This window comes from Falco rusticolus, chromosome 7, assembly GCF_015220075.1.
Source record: "Falco rusticolus isolate bFalRus1 chromosome 7, bFalRus1.pri, whole genome shotgun sequence".
In the NCBI taxonomy this organism is placed as follows: Eukaryota; Metazoa; Chordata; class Aves; order Falconiformes; family Falconidae; genus Falco; species Falco rusticolus.
This window is the reverse complement of record NC_051193.1, coordinates 38,200,401-38,218,707: the sequence shown is the minus strand read 5'-3', so window position 1 is coordinate 38,218,707 and position 18,307 is coordinate 38,200,401. Positions and strand designations below refer to the sequence as shown.

Here is an 18,307-nt window from a genome sequence, read left to right as displayed (position 1 = left end):
AAGAAATTGTATTTCATTTTTGTATAGTCTTAGTATATGTAATAGATGATTCAAGATAAAATATAAATGCCGAGTCTGTTTGTAATATCCACTATTTTTAGAGAGATGAAGTCTTATAAGGTTTTCTTTTTTAAGAAAAAGGCTTTTTTTTAAGACCCAAACAGTGCAAACAGGAAGTTGCTTTGTCTTCATAAAAAAGAAGATAGGCTGCATATAGTTGTCTTTGAAGCTGTATAAATAGAACTGCATGTGGTTTCAGAATGCACACAGTTTCCAAAAGTCCCATTGTATTCACAAGAGATTAATGACAGGTTTAGTAACCATTCATATTATTCCTGTTGCAGCTGAGCCTGTAGGTTCTACCCCACTCTGCTGGAACTGCATAGATAATGCCTACAGAAATAACTGCAGATGAGTTAAAAAAAAATTCCACAAAATTAATAAACCAGCTGAGATTAGAGTGATAAATACTGCTTGCAGCATTTTATCATCTAATTGTTGTACAGGCGGCTCTCACCATATATCACAATAGAATTGAATGATGTCGTCTTACACTTGCAAGGTGCCCCTTGCTTAGGGGACCGAAGGATGACAGAGGAGAAAGTGTTAGGATGCTTGCTGAAACAACAAAAAACCCAACCGCAACACAAAACAGATTGTCATTAGCAGTGTGTAGGTGGAAGCTGAAGTTAATATTTCAGACTATTATAAGAAATGATAATTAGAGCAGGTCATGATTTCAGTCTCATTAGTTTCTCACTTAAGCTTACTTAAATGACTGAATATTTGCCAGATGGAGTATTATTTTTAGTTTGAATATTCATATGTCCTTCCAGGTGTGTGTCTGTATACCCAGCAGAATGCTATATATAAAGTTTGTCTGTGAATAGACAAGGTATGAATTAATTAAATGATCTAACTAACCCTAAATGTTTATTGAGGAGGATGCATTTTTCCCAAAATACTGTGATAAACTTTTCAGATTTTAATTTCTTTGCAGTTAAACCCAATCGTGATATCCATACTTAAACTTATACCAATGACTAGGTATATGAAAGACTTTAAAAACAAAAAAAAAAAAAAGAGAGAGAGAAAAAATATAATGCCCAATTTACAGACTGTAATGATAAGAAGACAAGCTGGGGGCAGGAGCATAAGATAATTTAAGGAAAAAGACACAGGCAGCCGTAACCCAACCAGTGTTGCAGGCATTCATTCCAGTTAAGTTGGAGAAGCTGAGCTGTTGGATTGGAGGGTAACAGAACTGGAGCAGGAGAAAACATTTTTGTAGCGGACAAATCAGCCTGGCTGTGGGATTACAGCCAGAAATACTTTATCGTCTAAGAGTGGGGTTACAAAACCAAGATGTTGGAGGTGATACGGACAAATGAAAAGAGCAAAGCAGATTGTAATGAGAAACAGAAGGAAGAAAATCTAATGACGTGTAGATTTCAGGGCATATAGCTGCACCGTATGGGGGGCTTTACAGTCATGTTAGCAGGTATCTGGGTAAGCCAGGCCACGTGAGATATGAGGAAACAGAAATGCTGAGTGCTGAAGCAGGAGGGAGGGCTAGAGCAGAGGTGGTAAAACCCAAGTGAGAAATCGGCACTGGGGCCGTGAGGGCGGGAGCAGTGCGCTGCACAGACCCGTTTGAGACCAGCTCGCTTGGCAGGCAGGCAGATTTGCAACAAAAGCTGCAGGCCAAATGAAAAGAAAAGGTCACGATAACATTCCCTGAAGTGCCAACTCACCAAATCCAAGTTGAAGACACCAAATCCGAGTGTGGTAAACAGTGAGGAGAAGGAGAGATCAACCCCAGGAGTTTGCATCTGAGAAAAAAGGCTGGTAGAAAGAAACTGAGTGTTTGACAACAGCAGTCATGCAAGGGGTTGAATGCAGCATTGTTCCCCACAGGAAGAATTGTAAAGAAAGGAGATTTTCCCTAAAGAATGTAATCTTTTCCCCTTTAATAGCTATTTTTATGCCCTGACATTTGTTCCTTGTGAATGTCTGTATTATGTTTTTACGTCACTTTTTTTAAAGGTTCAGTTCCTTACGCTACCTTCAACTGCTAGTTCATTATAAACTTGATATGTTGTTGAGCTAGGGGAATTTTATGTTGGCTTCAGTCGGTAATGTTGTCTGACCTTATAGAGAAAAAAAATTTAAACCAATAAAGCATTGTCCAGCAATCTAGAGTAGCAACTCTTAACCTTTACAGACATAATCAAAATTGATAGCAAATGCTTTGTAGGTTGAAGATGTTGGTTGTTTTCATGTCTTCAGATATTAATATCTGAAACTTGAAGGAACTTCAGCTGAAATATTTTAGTTTGGGAGTCCAAAAGCTACATTTTTGCATGCGCATTTTGATGGTTGGGTATGCACCACTGCTGCTATTGCATTTATTAGAAAAAATCAGCAAGCTGTTACTTCTAAAATAGGAATTTAAATAATATAGCTGTTGACCTTCCTTCTTGGGTTATGTTAACGTGAGTATTTTTGTTTTACTAGCTTATCATTGACCATAAGAGAATAGTGCACAAGTATCTTTTTAGTATCATATAACTGGGGTTTCAGAACCTCTCCATGTATTTATCACAGCCAGTTTCTCCATATTGACTGAATTAGAATGCAGTTTGGTTTTGCCAGGATTTTGCTAATGCTGTTTTTCTCTGTTCCCATAAAAAAGGATAGCCAAAATAGTTGTAGTCCCTGATGACTCTGCAGAAGAAAAAACTACATAATTTGGCAGAATTAACATTTGGTCTAAATGAGATTATTTCTGGATTAATTCCAGTTATTTCATTGGATTAATTTTAGGTTAGCGTTGATATGACTAGCATCAGAATCTGGGCCACTGCCTTTTAAATACTATAAAAATGAATTGAAACGGATGATGTAACCCTTTTATGGTTTCGTATCCATCTGGCTGGTAATGCACAGAATAATGAAATCAATCAACCTGCACACGGGGTAATGCAATCAATCCTAATGTAATGCAGGGAGATGTACTGAATGACTTATTAGCGTTTCCATCAAGTCTAAATTTTTATTTTAATTAGTCAAGCAATGTAAATAGTAAATACACTTGGGACAAAATTAATCTTGCCTTAGTCTGGCATTTAGCAAATCCTCAGGATACTAAAGGGATAGTAAGTCTACAAATTCCTGTATTCTTTACCCTGTCTTTTCTGCAGGATGCGTAGGTTTTCAGTAGCTCACAGCCTGTGCAATGCTTTAGCTCTCTTCACTGTGGTACGGGAGGGAGTTCTGAAGGCTATCAAGTGATAAAGCTGTGCTCAAGCCAAGAGATGCAGGCTTCAGGAAATACAGGGGCAGTGAATCCATTTTGGTTTTCCTTATTTTTTAACATTCTTCATTGGTAGATAATGTTATTGCAGCTTGACTGGCGTGCTAGCTATGGGTATAGGGGTCGGGACTGTCGCAGTAATCTTTATCTTCTTCCGACGGGCGAAACTGTGTATTTCATCGCATCTGTAGTTGTGTTGTTCAATGTTGAAGAGCAACTTCAGAGACATTACACTGGTCATAATGATGATGTGAAGTGGTAAGTCACCTAAACCTCCTTCTTTTTTCTTCATAAAACAGTATTTGGGATAGATCTCCTGATTTTCATTACTCTGTTTTTAGGATGATTTAACATTCACTTCTTCATTAGATTCCTCTCCTTTTTAAGAAGGATCAAATTACTCATCTTCACCTGGGTCTGGGTGCCAGGTGCAGGTCCTTTAGGCTCAGTCTAACCAACAAAGAAGTTTTAATGTCATCTGCCATCCTCCTGGTAGTCTTCAGGCATGTCTGCATCACAGCAGATAGCGTGTAAACTAGTCCTGAGCAGCCTCGTGTGTCTGCTGCCATGCAAGCATGCCAGCTTGTGCTTCAAAGTGATTTAGCTGTGTTGAGGAACCTAGGCATCGGGAAATATCACTGTCGTTACATTGAAATCTGAATAAACATATGGTTTATCTTGATGGTATCTGCTTGCGGAGTGTAGCTGAAGAGCACCTGAATTATCTGATAGGTCCTAACATATGAAATGAGTTTGACATCCCTTTAGCTTAACTTTTATGAACACCTGTTGTCCCTCAAAGCCAAAAATAAACCCGATAACCAAATCTGGGTGCACTGTGAGCATGTTTCCTAAAGCTGAATTATTTGTATAATCTAGTTGTTTTACAAGGAGATTTTTAACTTGGGCCTGTCCCATCTCATTTTTTTCTTTCAAATTTTCTGACTCTAGGTATTTCAAAGCTTTCAGGCTTATTAGAAAGAAGGTACATTTCTGCATTGTAAAGCTGAATGAATTACTGCCACAGTTCATTTTGCAGGGCACTTGGCCCCTAGAACTGTATGCAAAGCAACTGCAGTGAAAAAAAGAATTGAGAGGATTTAGGGCAAAAATAGACTGTACTCCAAGCTTCAATATGAATTTTAGGTTCTTAGAGACATTAGTTAACATTGATCGTGTTTTTTAAAAATCTCAGGTTTAATTTTAGAATCAACATTCCAGATTTCTGTAACCTGTTCTTACTTACTAAAGAAGCTTTTTTGCCTTTTGAAAAGTATTGAAGTTGGTATCTCCCTGTAAAAGTCACTGAATATCTGGTCAATGCAGTCTGAAGAGCAATGTTTGAGTGGATACAGCTCTTTGCTCTGGAGGACTGTCATTACCTGTACTGAGCACATCTCTGCAACTTCTGGTTAGAAATAACTGAAGTTCGGGAACTGGCTCAACTGCAAACTCCTTATACATTGCAGTCATTTGAACTTAGGTGAGGTGAATTCCCACGTGAGCAAGACTGGCGCTTGTTTGATACATGCTTTGAGTTACTGGGAGTTAAGCAAATTGCAGCCTTGTTCACAAGGGAGGAAGATTTTTCTGAGGAGCATGAAAAAGGTTTTGTCTGTTCTGTCTTTATATTTCTAAAATGTTTACATGTGTGCAATGTGCTTGATATGTCTAAAATAGGGCTATTTGTTACAAGCTGATGTAAAAGTTAGATGAAGTAGGTAATAAGTGGCTTTAAGTTTGGCCTCTGTTCCTGTTCTCTTTTTAGCCTGGCTGTCCATCCTGATAGGATCACTATAGCAACAGGTCAAGTTGCAGGGACATCCAAGGATGGAAAAGTGAGTGACCCCTTTGCTGACGTATAGTTGCTTATATTTCATAAGAATACATTATTAAGATACACTCTATATTCTTTTCATGTTGCAGTCAAATTGCTCTTACATTTTAGGACTGAATGGGAAACTTAATTTGAGGGTACCTATTGCACGCTATTGAAGTTACTCAGTTCCATTAGCAAGGCTGGTCGGTGGTTTCTGATTCCGTTACTTACACAGACTGAAGGTGAACTTGGAGCTGGTCTGCAGAAGAGACATGGAAGGATGAGGCTACAAAGGAGACCTGAGAGGGTGGATGGATGTGGGGAAAAGGAGGAGAACCAGCAGAGATTAAATTGTACAGTATACAACTTCATTTCTGACCACAGCTACCAGACCCGAAGTACAAATACGAACGGCTTTGTTTGCTGAAAAAAATAAATTCTTACTCTTGCCATCATCTAGGCAAGAATATTTTTCTCTCTATTATTATCCATATTACCGTAAAGCTTAGCTGTAGGCTAGGAATTTATTTGAGCAAGTGAGATGAACATTGCTTCGAAGATCTAACACAAGTGAGAAAGAATGGGTACAAGCAGGGGCAGGGAAAGCATGAAGAAAAAGTTACTCAGCAGAGTATGCAGCTGATGTCACAGCCACACTACTGCAAAATTTTTAGTAGACGTCAAAGAAGAATTTTAGGTTAAAAATGGATTATCAATACACTAACTACTTCAAGTAGATAAGGACAGCAAACCCCCAGTTATGAAATACAAGGTTTGAATGAAGATAATTTAGTTGAGTAACATAAACTATTAATTTTTCTTGTGTATTGGAGATATCTCTGGTATTTATTTTTTAACTTCATAAATACAAGTCATTACCATTGTACTTGTGAAAGAAAATCTGAAAGTTTGATGTCTGTGCCAGAGAGGGGATGTGCTATATAGGTAAGCTTATATGAAAGCTATTTATCTAACTGAGGTACTGGGGTGGGCTTGATATTTTTTTCCCCTATACGTTTATTTACGTTAAAGGGCAATTTCACTACTCCTGGGCAAGGGTGGCTTTTGCCGTTTTTCCCTGCTACGGTGACAAAGCCGTGCGTGCAGCTGAAGGGGCCAGGGCTGCTGCGTCCTGCCGGCGCCCCCTGGCGGCACCCCGCGGCACTGCTGCCGCCCCCGGCGGGCGGGACGGTGCGTGGGCAGCGCGTCGCTGCCGCAGGCGGCTGGCCCCGGGCCGCCCCGCGTACCGGGAGTTTTCCGTACTAAAAGCCCTTTAGCAGTTCTGATCGCAGCTGTCGAGCAGAGCGCGAAGGTGCATTGTCCTCCACGGCCGTTGTTACGGCACGTTGGAGATGCTTAAGCCTCTTTTTGCACTTGCTGTTTGGCGTGGACCAGAATTACCTCGATTGCTTCTGTTTAAACTGATGATCCCAGACCTACCAGTAAGTTCCACGTCCCAAGGCCATCAACAATTTTCACTTGATGAAGAATTTGTCCGTGCCCGTTACGTCCCTGAGACCTGGCATGTTTTGCGCTCCAGAGCATCAGTCCCAGGCACTGGTCCCAGCCACAGCAATCAGCAAGCCATCCGTAGCGTATCTCTGCTTACAAGGGTGACTCTAGAGAAGTCCTGATAATTTTCAACCTTAAATTGGGATAAAATGGTGGGGTTTTTTAAATGCATTCTCATTTTTTTTAAATCCTGACGGTTTTGTGCTATCATTCTTTCAGCTGCTTTTTCTCTGTCTGTTTTATAGCAATTGCCCCCACACGTGCGTGTCTGGGACTCTGTAACTCTGAATACGCTGCATGTCATCGGGATGGGGTTTTTTGACCGGGCTGTCACTTGCATTGCTTTTTCTAAATCTGTAAGTAAAGTAAATATTAAGAATATTTGCTGAGCAGGTCTTTGAAGTTTTTCAAGTTAAGCATCCTTGACCAAAACAAACTCCCAAGCTGTCTGTTCTCTCAGCTTTCTCTTTAGAGGAGGAAAGCTTGCAACCCAGTTGTTTCCAACAGTTTACATCACTGTGGAAGTTAGTGGTATCTCGGCAGTCTCAGAGATCTAGCTCATTCTTACCAGAAGGTGCAATTGATTTATTCAGGCACAAGCAGTTGCAGTAGCACTTGTGTTCTTGAAATTTTGGTATCCTCACTGCTCTTTAATCATCCCATTGTGTTTCTCCCTACTTAAGAAAGTTACTCTCCACCTTTTAACGCCCTAACTGTGCCTAAGAACGGCTGATGAAAGACCTTGACAATGGCCTGTACCACTGACTCTGGATTTAAAAAACGCGAGCTCCCATAGGAGAATCAAAATCTTTTGCTTGAAAGCAGCAAAGACATACGGTTTAAGGATTGTAAAGAATTAGAATCCTGTTGTTAGCCTCTTGGCACCACCCTTTGAACTGTAGTCTGTCAGGGAGGTAAAAAAAGGTGACGTAGGCAGCTTTCAAGTCTCATATAAAAAATGAGTCTGCAACCTGGCACACAAGTCTAGGAACCCTCCGTGTACAGAAGGATCCATAAGTGGTGTCTGTGGTGGTGTCTGGTTGTCTCCACAGCATTTTTAGGAAGGCAGGGGCTAAATGGTGTGTTCCCTATGCAACATGTTGCCTAGTGAAAGTTGCCACAAACACTTGAAATCTCTTGATGACAATATTTCATAGAAAGTAGAAAAGAGACAAGTGAGTTGGGAGAGCTAGTTAATACAAAGGTGAAAGCCAAGGCAGTTCAAAATCACCTTTGAAGGACAAATAAAAAGGAGTAACAAGCAAATACTCTATCAGTGTCTCCCTGGAGGAAGAAATAGGCACTTAATAATGGAGGATCAGTATTGGCAGATGCCAGGAGAAAGCATTTCATACGTTTGCCTTGTGCTGTGATTTCAGTCATAGCTTGGCCTGTTTGAGCATCCCTCCCCATCCCGTAGCAGTACTGCTTATCTGGTTTTGGGCAGCCCCCTCTTCAGGCTACCCAGGCGTGTCTCCCTCCCACCGCTCGCCTTGCCTTGGCACAGTTCTTTTTGTAGCTGTGTCTGAGATGTGTATTAGGGGCCTGATGAGTCAGGAATACAACCAACAACCTCGCATATAAACAAAATTAAGCAGAGTTTGTTTGGGTTGTCTTTTCCCCCCAAAAATCGATCTGTTCCCCAACCAGGCTTACTCCGTGATAGCCCAAACTGTGGTGGTGGCTCAGCTCGCGAGGCAGCAACAAACAGCTGTGCCATGGGTGGCAGAGGAAGGACGGTGTGTGTCAGCGTTGCTGCTGAGGGAATGCCAGTGTGACCACAGGCTCAGTCTGTTCCAGCAAGCTCATCTGCAGTCAAAGCTGACGTAGCTGATGCCAGGAGCAACAGGATACAAAAGTCACATTTGACTGGGTTGGAAATCAATTAGTGATTACTTGATGATTTATTCCACTGTAGACAACACAGCTAGGAATGAACACCAGAGAAATGGGGGGAAATGGTCCAAAAAGTACCTTGCAGATAGCTGCTGTTTGGAAAAAGATCTGATGGTCTTTTGTATGGGAGTTCCCATCACTAGTGAGACCGGTGTTGGTCAGCCCCACTCAATTCAGGTAGAGTCTCGGTCCGGAGTTCCTCATCCAGTCTTTGGATTCACATATCAGGAAAATGGGTACCAGCTGGAGAAACATGATACATGAAGAAAGAGTAAAGGAATTGGGGTCATTCAGATTGGAACTACTGATAGAAGAAAGACTAAAGGAATTGGGGTCATTCAGATTGGAACTACTGATAGAAGCCATAACTGTAAAAAGGACTTGCTAGGAATAAGTTGTTTTCTTATTTCTTAGTACATTCCCTGATTCTGATCTCTGATCCATTATTCCTATATGAAGAGTAAAGTTCCCTGTGTCCATAGCAGGTCTGAGAAGAAGTAATTGGTTTACATTGCAAAGAAGGAAACTTATAACTCATTCCTGATGAAGTCCAAGTTTGCAAGAGTTCCTCTTCTAGATTCCTTTTTAGACCTATTTTTCAATGGCCTGATAAATTATTATATTTCATGGAGATTTATGGGATAACTAGAAGTATAACAGTTAGTGTAAATTTGTATAAATATTTTCACCTATACAGGGGTATTTGTTTTAAATGTGTATTTATGTGTTTTCCTGTTGGCTGAGCGATGCATTAATATTTTCCATGTTTTGCCTCAGAACGGAGGAAGTAGCCTCTGCTCCGTGGATGACTCAAACGACCATGTGCTTTCTGTGTGGGACTGGCAGAAAGAAGAAAAGCTGGCAGATGTCAAGGTGTTGCAATAAGATATTTTGTACTAGTTTCTTGTATGTAGATCTGGATTTCTTGTCATAAAATGTCATTCTATATTTAACCTCCTGTGCCTTTTAAACACTTTCACATAAAACATGAAAGAACATGAAGAAAGTGAATATTTTCTCTCTGTTGAGATTATCCCAGTAGATTTTTTTTTAAAAAAAAAATTCTGCTGTTGCCATTCCAGAACTTATTGAAAAGTCTAGGCGGCAATGATAAGAGCATGTGCAGAAACAAAATGTCTTAACTACTCTTTTCTGTAGATTTTCTCATTATCTGGCATGGATTTGAAGGATAACTTTTGATATGTACTTACAAAAACATAAAATCTTTTGACTTCTAAGTATTCTATCAAAGTATTCTAGACTACAGTAATAAATGAATAGCTCAGAATTTTTCTTATATCAGGAGTTATCAACTTATCAGTTTATCTAAATGGACAACCATTTAATATTGTTTTATTTTCTTGGAATATTAGATTTTGATACAATGTTTGTGTTTTTTTTTCCTTCCAAGTGCTCTAATGAGGCTGTATTTGCTGCAGATTTTCACCCTACTGATACAAATATCATAGTTACTTGTGGAAAATCACACCTTTATTTTTGGACACTAGAAGGGAATTCCCTTATTAAAAAGCAAGGATTATTTGAGGTAAAATAAAATATTTCCTTCATTCTGTGTTTGTAGTAATGGTACAGTCTTACAGAAGTAAGGGTTAGTAAGGTTTGAACGTGTAAATCAAAACAACTGATCATTATTAAACTTGAAATTTTGTGGAAGCTGAGGTAGCATTCGTGTTATGGCTACCTTATAAAAGAGAGAACTTTTCCATGGGTAAAATTTCCCCAATGAAATTTGGAATTGCTATTACCATTTTTTTCCTCGCATCCTTTTTCCTGTATTCTTTATGCTATGCTTCCCCCCGCCCCCCCCCCCCAAAAAAAAAAAAAACAAAACTATTACCCTAATACTCTCTATGCTTACCTCAGGTTACAAAAAAATAGAGTGAGTGGTATATGCTGGGTTTTTTTTACTGTCAGAGGAAAGACTTGGAAAACTCCATAAATTATCTGAATATGAATATTCTTCCATTTTCCTCTGTTCTGCTCAGATACATACACACGTTATCCAAATACAGATTGATCTGGCCACTACTTGGTAAATATAATTTTGATTTCGAGGCCTTGATTGGGTTTTGTTCTTAAATATAAACTGAGCTGGGCAGCAGTTACATGCACAAATGAGGGATGTTTGTGGCCCCTGCTGATTAACTCCATCAGGGCTGAGGTAACTTCCTGGGGAGTCCTGGCCCGCCGGTAGAGCCAAACCAGCTATTTTGCAATGTCAATTAATATACTTTGTGTGAAATCAGGAGGAGATGCTGAGATAATGCATTTAAATGTTGCTACATTTTATTTTTTCATTCATTTTTAACTACTAAGCTACCTGGGCACATTTCTGCCTCTGTTAGGGCTCTATTATTCTCGATGGTAGTGGCAGGTGGAAGAACGTGGTGATCCTAGTTGAGAATGGTTCTTAGTTCAGGGAGAAAGAGGCTGGTAGTCCGCAAACATTGTAAATAACGTCCTTAGAAGCTACTAGCTAGTGAATTGTTTTGTCCCCTTATTTCACTGTTTTGTTGCTGTCAGTCTCTGAAATGCAGGGTCTCAAAGCAACATTTCCCTTGCTGAAGGTCAGGATTCTTCTAAGAGACGGTTTCTGAGTTCTTACACTACAGCCAAACTCTCTGCAAATATTTTCCCCCTAGAAACTCTGGAGTTAAAAATTACAGTAATAAAGCTTGTTTGCATCTTTGGCCATTTCTAAATGCTTAAGGCCTTTGGGGTTTGCGGGAGTTGGGGGATTCGGTTTATCTCGGAGCATTCCTGGTCTTGTGTCCAAACCCAGCAGCTACCTCCCTCGCTCTGTCTGCAACGTGTAATGAAAGGGTGCAGGACTGGGCCACCAACCTCAGCTTTTGCCCTTGCACAGATTAACTGTTTAGACCGTAGGAATGTGTTTAACTCCTGTTGTAGATCTTTAAGTAATAATAGAGCTGTGTAAGACTAAACTAGATGACTCAAATGTATACAGTTCAAATGAATGGGTTGTGTGTTGCTGTGAGTGTGTATTTTTCATAACCGTGCAGAAACAAGAGAAGCCAAAGTTTGTCCTGTGTGTGACCTTTTCTGAAAATGGTGATACTATTACAGGAGACTCAAGTGGAAACATTTTGGTTTGGGGAAAAGGTAAGACAAGCTTGAAGTTAGTAGTAAAATTTTAATACACAAGACTGTGAATTTTTACGTGAGTGTAGCCTCGCTTTAAGGATAATAAATTTTGTTTATCTTGAGTTCTTTCCCAAGACCAATCCAGCAGATTTATGTCTGGATTCTCCTCTATGAGCACCTGAAGAACATATATGCCTGACCACTTGAGCACAAAATTCTACAGAATGTGTTCCGTATGGTCAAATGCTGAATCACAGAGCTATGCCAGCAAATATAGCTTTTACTGACCTAAGAAATAGCAGGAAAAGTTCTTTTCCTGAATCAGTGTCATAGTAAGAAACACTTTTGATGTAATTGATAATCTCCAGTCTCCTATACTGCCACTCTGCAGTGTTTGCGAAAATTATGCCTATTGACATACACTTTAAAAAAGACAACAAATAGCTTTATTTGTTGTCCTAGGAAGTCAAGCTTAAATATATGCAGATTTAATTGAATTCCTCAGCTTTATTTCACAAGAACAGATGGATAGGACAAACTTCTTAAAAAGCATTTTCTAGTAAGAAAAGAGATTTTTTTAAAAAATATTTTTTTTTTTTAGGCAGCAGAAGGCAATGCCTGCCGGAAGGCAAACAGCAGCAACATCCTAAACATTTATTTAGTGTGTGAGATGCCATGCATAGGAATAAGGAGAATCCCCTAAAGGAGGCCTTATTAGTAAAGGAAGAAGGGATGTGGATGACAGCTGCTTCTTATTTACTCAGTGCCTTCTCCCAAGATAGATGAAGGATGTAAGATCTGGGAAGCAACGCAGTGAATCAGTTACACAGCTGAGCCTTATTGAGCTGGGTTTTGTAGACTTTTTTTCGCCCAAGGACTATCAGTCAGTTGTTTCCTTGTGCTTTTGACCGATACGTTGAGGGAAGGGATGGGTATGGTGTTTCTAACTCAGCTCCTCTTTTATTTCCCTTTTCTTTTCCCTATGACAGTTTAAAGCAAGACACTTGAACACTTTTCCTTCCAACCAGAGTTTAGGAATTGCGTAGTCTCACCTCCCAGTTGTTGGTGGTTGTTTTGGGCTGCCACCAGACTGGGGAGGTGGTGGCAGTTGCTGGCACGGTGGGGTCAGGGCATTGCCTTCATGCCAGTACTCTGACTTCTGCCTCAACCACAAGTAGCCGCTTCTGCCCTTTATCCCAGAAATGAAAGAGAATTCTTTGTGTGCTGCAAGGTCTTCTCAGCTCTGCCGGTTCTTTTAGGTTGGGCAAAAATGCTGTTCATCTTTTTCTGCACTACAGCGTGCTTTCTGTGTCTGCAGTACTTTTGACTCAGAGCTCTATGTTCAAGTGAGGGCTGCTTCCACCAGGTCAGAGTATCCTTAGCAAAAACTTCCCTTAACAGAAATCACTTGTAACGGACACATATCCACAGATGTGGATAGAAGCAAGTGGGGTTTATAAAGGAAAAGGCGTTGTTTCTTCCTAACTTGAATCGGCCCCTTGCTTGTGCTAAACAGAAAGTTAGCCAAGCTTTGATGTCAGGTGCACGTTTCAGTAGCAGAATCACTAGCAATCATTTCTTTATGCTTCGTAATAGTAATGGTGCATCAAATTAGAGAGACTTAATCTAATGTAGTTGGTTTTGAAGGTGTTACGAGTCTAAGAAGGTACTTGAACAAGCCAAGTTCATCAATAAAGAAGTACAAGCTCTTCTGGAGAGTGATTCAACAGCTTCTGCCAGACGTACAAAGACCTCGAGCTTAGTTGGGTTTTGGTGCAGGTTCGGTGTCTGGAGGCTGTGGAATATCATTGGAGGATAACTAGTGACTGGGTTGAGATTTCTTTATTGATGAGGTGCATAGTGCTACTGCAGGTCAAATGCGATGTCAAACAGTTTAGCTTAAACCTCCGTGAACGGTTTAAATTAACCTATTTTACTTCATGTTTGAACTAGACTGAGCAAGTATGCATACTTTTCAGTTTTGAGATGGGGGGAATGTGGGTCTGTGCATCTTGGTGCCACACTCCATGCCTGCCATTATCGTTGTTTCGATATAATCCTTGACAGGTAGTAGAGAAACAGAGGAAACAATATGGGGGAAAAGGAGCTATTAAGCTGAGTATTTCAGTAGTAATGTCTTTTCTCCTTCTACCCAGGTACCAACAGAATAAGCCACGCAGTTCAAGGGGCACATGAGGGTGGAATATTTGCGCTGTGTATGCTGCGAGATGGCACATTAGTATCTGGAGGTGGAAAGGACCGAAAGCTGATATCTTGGAATGGAAATTACCAAAAACTTCACAAAACAGAGGTGATATCACCTATCTTGAAATTACTCAGCTACTCAAAATGAAATTTTAGCTGTCTTCTGAATAGAGCTTTTTAAATCATTTTTTTTTCTTATGGATGTGTATTCGGTGGGAAAGCAAATAAATGGTAAAATGCAGTATCATTTCAGTCATCAGGTCATTCCTGTGATAGCCTATTAGTTAACATACTATTCCCTTTATAAGGTCTATGGTAACTGGAAAACAAATCCTGCATTCGTACCTCTTCATATTATTTATTCCTTTCTTTGCGATTAACAATGTGAGATAATTTTTCACATCAGAGTATTACAATATTTAAATGGTTTTGCACTATCCTCTTTTGCAAAATGATGTGAGGATTTTCTGGGGGTTTTAGCACTTCCATTTTTTTTCATTAATTTCTTGGTTAGCATTGTGTGTTTTGAAATCCCCAAAATTACTTCAGTTGCTATGTAGGAACTTAAAAGATTAAAGCAGAATTTGTTTGGACACAACTACATCACTATTTACACACTAAATCTAAGAGAACAATCAGCATGAAACTCTGAGGAAGGCTTTCAACTCTACTGTATATTATTAAATGTTGCATCTGGAATAGTGTCTGTTTTGGTATTTCTGTGTTTAACACAGCACAAGGTACGTGCTTGTTCTTTTTATCCTATTTGTTCATACAGTGGTATTACTTGTTATTTTTTAAGACTTTTCTATCATGCCTTAAACTTTTTATTGGAGATTTGCGCTGGCTCTTTCAGAACCTAGGCTGCAATTAAAGAAACATTCCTTGCAAGAAAGTACTAGTGATACAAAGCCTGACACTATCTGTGAGTAGAAATGCTTAGTCTGGTATCACAGGATGCGTTTAAAATAGAATCAAGTTAACACAGCACAAAGGAACCTTTCTGTTTGATGAAATACTTGGTTTATCTGTACAGACAGAGTGTTCCCGTACTTAACAGTGTCTTTTCTTGTAGTGTTATAAAGACAGTTACTGAACTGATGCAAGTTGTTACAAACTTTCGAAAGCGTGACATATGTATTCAACCATTTCATTTCTTCTCTGTGCAACATTTATTAAAATGCATTCTCTAGGCCCTGTGTCTTTAAAAATAGCAACACTTGTCAAACTGTCTGACTCATCTATCTGTTTGTTATGACCACAGATTCCAGAGCAGTTTGGTCCGATAAGAACAGTAGCAGAGGGGAAAGGGGATGTTGTATTAATAGGAACCACCAGAAACTTCGTCCTACAGGGCACGCTATCAGGAGATTTTTTCCCAATTACCCAGGTAAGCTGTTGCCTTACAAGAACATTTTAAAGTCTGTAATAGCAGTGGCGGTATTGCTTAAAGTTAAGTTTCAAAAATATGCATGTGTTTGCTTTATTATCACAGTACTTTTGGCAATAAATAACATAATAATTTTGCCTCTATCTAAGCCAGTGCATTATTAATGCCTTAATATATAGTTTGGTCATTTTAATCCTGTTTAAGCATGTTTAGTTTTGATGGTACGGTCCTTCTTGTCAAGAAACATTTCTGCTTGTGTAGGGTCACACTGATGAGCTCTGGGGACTTGCAGTCCATTCCTCTAAACCTCAGTTCTTCACTTGCGGACATGACAAACACATTACTCTCTGGGATGCTACCACTCATCATCCTATCTGGAACAAGACTATAGAGGTATAAATTTATTTAACACAGCTCTACTCTTGTAGAACTTCTCAAATAATTTGGGTATTCCATAAGATTATTGAGTAAACTATCTTAAAGTATTAACTTGAGGGAAAAAATGAGAGAGTAGTAAAATTTGTCTTTCTGAAAATGGCCATAAACCTCTTAAAAACAAGAATTTTAAGCCCTAGGTTATATGACTCTATATGCTGTATCGTATAGAAATGTACAGTGCTGCTGATATTTATATTTTTTTATACTAGGAAGAGAACCACAAAGAAAAATCTAAGAAATATTTATCATTTAAAAGTAGTTCTGATCAGGATTACTACTACTACCGCTATCCTGAGCATGATAGCCAGAACTCCAATTTTTCTTGGTGACATTTTTTGGCCATCTTGATTTATTTTCTATAATTTCTTAGTATTTTTACACATCCTGCTCACAAATAAATGAATGTGGGTTTTAGTATTTCTCTGCCTGCCTCTGGTGTGGAACTTGGTGTTTGGGTGCTGAAGGAGTGCTGAGCGGAGGCTCAGTTTTATGCTGCACTTAGGCACCCAGTTGTGCGTCTGCAGATTCCCAGCAGCTTTGTGGGGGCATGTGATCTCCATTACTACATGCATCACTAGGAACTGATTTTTAGAGTACATTTTTTGGACACCTGATCATTCTTCTAGTTGTTTATCCGTAAGAAGGCATTGACTTGTCTCCTGGAGACAGTGGTGATGCTTTTGTCTCTCTCTTTTGTGATGCCACTATCCCATTTTTTCCAAACAGTCTGCTGTTTACATGTTTTTAATAGGTATGTGACTACACTTTTTTGGATATATGTACTGATCATGATAACCAGGTTATTTCTCTGTCTTTTAATCTGCCCTCTGTACAGTGGAAAAGTTCAAAAATTACTTCAGGAAAAAAAAGACAGCACCCAGTGTAGTGATACATCAAATACCCAGGTTTGCAAATCAGATTGTAGCCAGTAACATACAGGGTTTTATATAGCTGACTAAAGAGTTTTCTGTGTGATATAGTAAATAATCCTTCATTAGCCTACATGAAGTTTTGAAAATCTTAATTCTGCAACTTTTTTCATAAACGGGATTATTCATTCTCAGGCCTACATAACACTTTAAGTTAAAGCCAGTATCGATGAGCCTTCTTGAATACAATGCGTCTGCAGTAAGCGGGTGCTGTTGCATCAGGTTGAAGCAGGCTTAGCAGAGCAGCATTTGCCAAACTGCCTCTTGTAGTGTCCTGCTCCAGTTGTGTCCACTTGGTAAATCATGTTTGCCTGATGAATGTGGAAACTGGGGTTTATTCTGTGTAACCAAGATCATACGTTCTAGGGTCCATATTTTTGTTGACTTAATTAATTGGAGAAACCAAATCAGCAGTTCCACTGCCTCAGAGGTGGAGCAGTATTTTCACAATTCAGTGTCTCTGTTATAAAGACAGATTGGGCTGCAGTAGAAGAAATTAAAAGAAAGGAAAATAAAAGTAGTTATTTTAATCTAAAAAAAAAAAGGGGGAAAATCAATAATACTAAGGGTTTGGCCTGAGAATCAGGCAGATAATTCCATTTTCCTACCTTCTACTCATTTTAGGGTTTATGATATGTTAATATGATTTGGATTTAAGAAGAAGCTCTCTCCCTTTCAGTCTTTAGGAATACTGTTGCTGGGACTCAGTTGGGACTGAGTTGGGACCATTCAAGGTTTGAGTGGTCAAACATTGAGATGCACCAAAATCTTAACGTGCCCGCAAATCTCTTCAAGTGCTACCAGGATGCCAAACAAAAGGTCAAATAAACACCAGCACACTTAGGCTCTGAACCTCGACATTAAAAAATATTGTTAAAAATCAGTAAGCAGTTGTAAACCAACTTTTCCTGGATCCATCTTGGTAGACTCTCTAAGAAAAGATAAACCTATGCCTTTTTTTGTTTTGAAATACAGCAATAGCAGTGTAGTTTATTGTACCATGTGGAATACAAGCACGCTAGATTGCAGATCCTTCGCATGCAGTTCAGAATGACTCGACCAGTGACACAACTGGAAACTTTTACATAGACCTTTCTGGTCTTCAGCACAGGCTTTTTTGTGGAGACTTAATTTGATTATTTAGAAATCGTGCATGACTGGTTTTGTGCAAGTCTTATTTATAAATACCCTGAAGTGGAGCACAAAATCATTGGTACCATTTTTTATGCTTTCCTAATAATACTTTTTTGTCAGAAACAAAACATCATGTCATTCAGTTGCAAGTGCTGATGTGATCCTTTACCCTGCTCCGTGTAAAGGTGTATGGTTTTGTACACGTGCATACACTTTCAAAAATGTTGGGAGAATAAGAAGTTAGTACTTTTGATCTATTTCTCAGGATATATTTGCAGGAACAATATACTGAGGAGGGCCTTATCATAAAGAGAGGTGCAAATTTTGGCACTTTGCTCTCTTGCAGTCTAAAGAAAAGAGCATTTAAATGTTTGGGTTGATAATGAAGCATCATTAGTGGAGATAATTACAACATGGGGAGCAGGAACAAATTTATTAATCAGATAAGCTGCTATCTCAGAAATAAAGTTACTTAGCTCATCATCAACTTGAAAAAGAACGTAGTTTCCACTGTTTTATCGTGTGTGTCCTCTGAAAAACAG

The 18,307-nt window shown here is 39.2% G+C and overlaps 1 protein-coding gene across 16 annotated transcripts in view; it reads left to right on the top strand.

The window, feature by feature from the left end:
* Nucleotides 1–18,307, top strand: part of EML1 (EMAP like 1) — a 130,491-nt gene that overhangs the window by 100,032 nt on the left and 12,152 nt on the right. For all 16 annotated transcript variants that reach the window (XM_037393538.1, XM_037393527.1, XM_037393531.1 and 13 more), the window contains 9 exons: nt 3,425–3,574; nt 5,085–5,154; nt 6,893–7,003; nt 9,321–9,416; nt 9,955–10,089; nt 11,588–11,687; nt 13,826–13,980; nt 15,139–15,264; nt 15,526–15,657. In XM_037393538.1, the coding sequence (XP_037249435.1) occupies nt 3,425–3,574; nt 5,085–5,154; nt 6,893–7,003; nt 9,321–9,416; nt 9,955–10,089; nt 11,588–11,687; nt 13,826–13,980; nt 15,139–15,264; nt 15,526–15,657 (1,075 nt within the window). The remainder of the gene's footprint in view (nt 1–3,424; nt 3,575–5,084; nt 5,155–6,892; nt 7,004–9,320; nt 9,417–9,954; nt 10,090–11,587; nt 11,688–13,825; nt 13,981–15,138; nt 15,265–15,525; nt 15,658–18,307) is intronic.